The sequence below is a fragment of the Danio rerio genome, chromosome 22 (assembly GCF_052040795.2).
Source record: "Danio rerio strain M-AB ecotype USA chromosome 22, GRCz13ab, whole genome shotgun sequence".
Taxonomy (NCBI): domain Eukaryota; kingdom Metazoa; phylum Chordata; class Actinopteri; order Cypriniformes; family Danionidae; genus Danio; species Danio rerio.
The window spans coordinates 4,731,501-4,737,500 of record NC_141042.1 but is presented as its reverse complement, the minus strand read 5'-3'; the positions used below and the strand labels follow the sequence as shown (position 1 = coordinate 4,737,500).

Sequence of the window (6,000 nt, the reverse complement as noted above, 5' to 3'; positions counted from 1 at the left end):
GCTTCGGTTTACATTATAGACCTTTTTTTCACGTAGTTTCTCCATTGTTTTTTCATAACCTATTCAGATTGCAGATGTTTTTTGATTGAATCGCTAGCATAAACACGAACTTAGACTCTAATGTTGGCCTTAAAGACTAAAACTTTAAAGGAACACTGCACTATTTAAGAAGAATTAGACTAATTTTACAGCCGAACTAGAGTTAAACAGTTGAGTTTTACAATTTTTAGTCCATTTAGCCAATTTCTGTGTCTAGCAGAAGCACTTTTAGCTTAGCTTAGCACAATTCATTGAATCACATTAAACCATTAGCATCTAATTCAAAAATGACCAAAATATTTTGATAATCTTCTATTTTCTAGCTTGACTCTTCAGTTTTTAGTACCTAGAGTTGCATTTCTTAATAGTATCATCATTAAAAATAGCAACTTTTCATTTATGCTAATGGTCTAATCCGATTCAATGATCTATGCTAAGCTACAATCTCTACGGTCACAACAAGCTCTACCATCTGTTATAATCGTCCAAGGCTCCGGTGTACATTATAGACCTTTTTTCACGTAGTTTCTGCGTTGTTTTTTCATAAATCTTTATGATTGCAGATGTTATTGACTGATTCGCTAGCATAAACATGAGCTTAGACTCAAATAGTGGCCTTAAAGACTAAAACTTTGAAGGAACACTGCACTTTTTTGGAAATAGTCTCATTTTATAGCTCCCCTAGAGTTAAACAGTTGTGTTTTACCGCTTTTTAATCCATTCAGCCAATCTGTGTGTCTGGCAGAAGCACTTTTAGCTTAGCTTAGCATAGCTCATTGAATTGGATTAGACCATTAGCAACTCACTCAAAAAAAGACCAAAGAATTTAGATTGTTTTTCTATTTAAAGCTTGACTCTTCAGTTTTTAGTGCCTAGAGTTGCATTTCTCAATAGTATCATGTTAAAAAAAACAGCAACTTTTCATTTATGCTAATGGTCTAATATTTATCAGTGATCTATGCTAAGCTACGTCTCTATGATCACAACGAGCTCTATGATCTATGGTGATTATCTGAGGCTTCGGTTTACATTATAGACCTTTTTTTCACTTAGTTTCTGTAGTTTTTCATAGACCATTGAGATTGCAGATGTTTTGACTGAATTGCTAGCATAAACATGAGCTTAGACTCAAAAATAGACCTTTAAGGCTAACATTTTAAAGGAACACGGCACTTTTTAATAAGAATTAGACAAATTTTACAGCCAAACTATAGTTACACAGTTGAGTTTAACCAGTTTTTAATCCATTCAGCCGATCTGTGTCTGGCAGAAGCACTTTTAGCTTAGCTTGACATAATTCATTGAATCAGATTAGCCCATTAGCATCCCACTGAAAAATTACCAAACAATTTAGATATTTTTTTTCTATTTAAAGCTTGACTGCTCTTTAGTTAGTAAGTAGAGTACTATTTCTAGGTAGCATCAACCTAGAAAATAGCAACTTTTCAATTATGCTAATGGTCTAATCCGATTCAATGATCTATGCTAAGCTACAATCTCTACTATCACAACAAGCTCTACCATCTGTTGTGATCATCTGAGGCTCTGGTTTACATTATAGAACTTTTTTTTTTAACTTCGTTTCTGCATTGTTTTTTCATAAATCATTAAGATTGCAGTTGTTTTGGGACTGAATCGCTAGCATAAACTTGAGCTTAGACTCAAATATTGGCCTTAAAGACTAAAACTTTAAAGAACGCTCCAATTTATTTATTTTTTTTGGAAAAAGGGTCACTTTATAACTCCCCTAGAGTTAAACTGTTGAGTTGAACCCGTTTTCAATCTATTCAGCCAATCTTTGAGTCTGGCAGAAGTGCTTTTAGCCTAGCTTAGCATACTTAATAAAATCAGATTGGACCATTAGCATCTCATTTAAAAATGACCAATTGATGACCAATTCCTATTTAAAGCTTGACTCTTCTGTAGTTATTACCTAGAGTAGCATTTCGAGTATCAACTTAGAAAATAGCAACGTTTTTATTAATGCTAATGGTCTAATCTGATTCATTGATCTATGCTAAGCTACGCTAAATGTGTTCCCTGGCACTTTGGCACATTGTGTATTTTTAATGTGCACAGTGTTAGCGAAGGTGATGGTGAACAAAACGACCCAAAACATCAGATGCGCATCAGTCCTGAATGACAATGACCCTCCGTCTGACATGTTTAAGCAGGAAAGCCCACTTAAGTGTGTGAGCGCTAATGCTAGACGAGCGCTGTAGCGGTGACTGTCAGACGTTTCCGGTGTTTAATGATGACCCATATTGTGGATTGTGGGCTGATAATTATGATGATTAAAGGCTTTCAGATGATTCAGTGCAGCTTTTACAGCGCTAACCTTCAACTCACAATTACACGTTATGCTAGCAATCAGCCTCGCGCGTCTCTCTGTCCTCTGTGTCTGAAGCGTCACTCATATTGCCTCTCTATAATGACCGAGCACACAGCTAGCATGCTAGCTGCTAATATGTCTGTTTATACCTCCTAACACTGTTAACATACTATTAGTATGCCTTTATATACTGACAATGATAACATGCTAATGTATTTATATAATGACTATGCTAACTGTTTATATGCCTTTATATGCTGACCATGCACACTGCTAACATGCTAACTGTTAATATGCCTTTATAAAATGATTACGCACACTGCTAACATGCTGTTTATATGCATTTATATACTGACTACACACACTGCTAACATGCTAACTGTTAATATGCCTTTATATGCTGACAGCGCACACTGCTAACATGCTAACTGTTAATATGCCTTTATATAATGATTACGCACACTGCTAACATGCTAACTGTTAATATGCCTTTATATAATGATTACGCACACTGCTAACATGCTAACTGTTAATATGCCTTTATATAATGATTACGCACACTGCTAACATGCTAACTGTTAATATGCCTTTATATAATGATTACGCACACTGCTAACATGCTGTTTATATGCATTTATATACTGACTACACACACTGCTAACATGCTAACTGTTAATATGCCTTTATATAATGATTACGCACACTGCTAACATGCTAACTGTTAATATGCCTTTATATAATGATTACGCACACTGCTAACATGCTGTTTATATGCATTTATATACTGACTACACACACTGCTAACATGCTAACTGTTAATATGCCTTTATATAATGATTACGCACACTGCTAACATGCTGTTTATATGCATTTATATACTGACTACACACACTGCTAACATGCTAACTGTTAATATGCCTTTATATGCTGACAACGCACACTGCTAACATGCTAACTGTTAATATGCCTTTATGTAATGGCCACACACACACTACTACATGCTAACTGTTAATATGTCTTTATACAATGATGATGCACACTGCTAATAACATGCTAACTGCTTATATGCATTTATATAATGACCATGCACACCATTAGCATGCTAACTATTTATATGCCTTTATATACTGACCACACACACTGCTAACATGCTAATGGTGTTGATCTGTTGCTTTTTTCTTTTTCTGTTTTTCAGGATTTTTCCCAGGAAGCTCCCAGGGCTGCGATGCGTTTCTCCGACACAAGATGACCCTCATTTCTCCCTCAATCCTCAAGAAGTACAGCATCCCGTTTGACAGGGTCGGTTAACTACTTTAATCATTAGCAAAAAAATAATAATCCCAAATAGGTGACACGTTGGCTCAGTGGTTAGCCATGTGGCCTCACAGCAAGAAGGTTGCTGGTTTGAGTTCCGGCTGGGTCAGTTGGCGTTTCTGTGTGGAGTTTGCATGTTTTCCCTGTGTGGGCGTGGGTATCCTCCACAGTCCAAACACATGCGCTATAGGTGCCCTGCTGAAAAAAACAGCTTGAACCAGCCTAGGCTGGTTGGCTGGTTTTAGCTGGTCGACCAGGCTGGTTTTAGAGGGGTTTTGGCCATTTCCAGGCTGGTTTCCAGCCTGGTCTTAGCTGGTCTGGCTGGGAGATGACCAGCTAAAACCAGCTTAGCCAGGCTGGTAGCCCAGCCAAAACCAGCTATGTCCAGCTTAAACCAGGCTGGTCAAGCTGGTTTTAGCTGGATTTAGCTGGTCATTTTCCAGCCTGACCAGCTAAGACCAGGCTGGAAATGGCTGGAAACCAGCCTGGAAGTGGCCAAAACCCCTCTAAAACCAGCCTGGTCAACCAGCTAAAACCAGCCAACCAGCCTAGGCTGGTTTAAGCTGGATTTTTCAGCAGGGTAAATTGGATAAACGAATTTGGCCGTTGTGTCTGAGTGTGTATGGGTGTTTCCCTGTACTGGGTTGCAGCTGGCAGGGCATCAGCTATGCAAAACACATGCTGGAATAGTTGGTGGGTCTTTCCGCTGTGGCGACCCCTGATGGATAAAGGAGGAAAATGAATAAATGAATGATCCCTAATAATATACTTTCTAAGTTTTTCTCCATTCAAATGCTAATATGATTTCTTCAGAAGTCTTCAGCCATCTTCATCTTTACACTTTGATTGAATAAATATCTATAAATAGCTCTGTGTATATGAAGAGGTGTGTGTGTGTAGAGATGTTGCCGTCTCCATGGTTACCGTATCTGATGGGGCTTATAGAGATCAGAGCATCCATAGCAGAACCAGCAGAGCTGTTTATATCGAGTCAAACGCAATCTGTAGAGATGTCTGGCTGTCAGTAAGAGAGGAGGGTCGAAGGATGCCAAAAAGGACGAAAAAACCTTACGAGTATCAGATATGAGGATTTCAGGAACCCATGTCGGCAAAACAAACCTAAACGAACACTCTGCTGTGCGTTTCTGTGTCGGCGCTTTGTAAAATCCTATATTGATTTGCGTATAGATGTTTTAACGAATGATTTAGACATTCGTTACACTTGTTTAAATAGGGTCCTAGAGCAGGGGTCACCAATCTCGTTCCTGGAGGTCCGGTGCCCTGCAGTGTTTAGCTCCAACTTGCCTTAACACACCTGCCTGGGTGTTTCAAGTATACCTAATAAGACCTTGATTAGCTTGATCAGGTGTGTTTGATTAGGGTTGGAGCTAAAATCTGCAGGACACCGGCCCTCCAGAAACAAGTTTGGTGATTCAAGGTCTAGTGTATAGCTTTTAAAACGTTTTTTTTTTGTTTGTTTGTTTTTGTTAAAATGTTGACTAGCAGTGTGATATGGCTGTGTATCGGCACTGGTCGGAGGCCTGTGTTGATATGAGTGCCTAAATGTCCCACCAGTGCCGATATACAGCCATATCGCACTGCTATGAGTGTGATATTGCGTTTATACAGCAAATCGATAGCATAAACGTGTATATAACAAATTAAATCAAACACGGAGAGTCTCAAAAACTCCTTTTGTATTAGGAACTATTTTCTTCAGCCATTCATTCACATCAGGAGCTGACCTGAGAACAGCAGAAGCCGTTACTAATTCACCAACGTCACTTTAGAGCTAGCATTTAAATGATTCTCTACAGCAGTGGTTCTCAAACTTTTTTCATCAAGTACCACCTTAGAAAAAAATTGTCTCTCCAAGTACCACCAAAATGAGCAGTGTTGAAATACAGTAGCGTAGTAAGCCCAGTAAAGCAGCTACAGCACTGCACAGTTAAAAAAAACCTGGCAGATTACCTCAGAAATATAGCCTATATATAATATATGGCATATTATATACACCATTTTTAATAAATTTTGAATTATATGTAGCATGTACATGACATATTTCATTCCTCCGTGTACCACTAGAAGGAAGCCCGCGTACCACAGTTTGAGAACCACTGCTCTACAGCATAATGTCTAAAGTGATGACCAAATAGGTGATTTTGCTGACATTTTAAGAATATACGGCTGAACAGCATGAAATGCCATCAGTCTACAGAGATTTCCCAATATTTCTCTGTTGCAATCTGCTTCAAACCTGCAGGAAAATATCAGGTTTTGCTAAAAGGCAGGTTATTTTGCCAACGATTAGTGTC

At 38.4% G+C, this 6,000-nt stretch overlaps 1 protein-coding gene and 1 long non-coding RNA gene across 4 annotated transcripts in view; one reads left to right on the top strand and one right to left on the bottom strand.

Annotated features, from left to right (window-relative positions):
* kdm4b (lysine (K)-specific demethylase 4B) overlaps positions 1–6,000 on the top strand; it is an 814,203-nt gene that overhangs the window by 37,711 nt on the left and 770,492 nt on the right. For all 3 annotated transcript variants that reach the window (XR_015521213.1, XM_087302780.1, NM_001082805.2), the window contains 1 exon segment: positions 3,567–3,670. Coding sequence is in view for 2 of the 3 variants with exons in the window: in XM_087302780.1 (XP_087158906.1) it covers positions 3,567–3,670 (104 nt within the window). In the remaining variant the exon portion in view is untranslated.
* Positions 583–3,263, bottom strand: LOC147838351 (uncharacterized). Its single transcript, XR_015521694.1, has 3 exons — positions 3,025–3,263; positions 2,784–2,980; positions 583–2,690 (listed from the first exon to the last, which is right to left on the bottom strand). It is a non-coding gene; the product is annotated as an uncharacterized LOC147838351 (long non-coding RNA).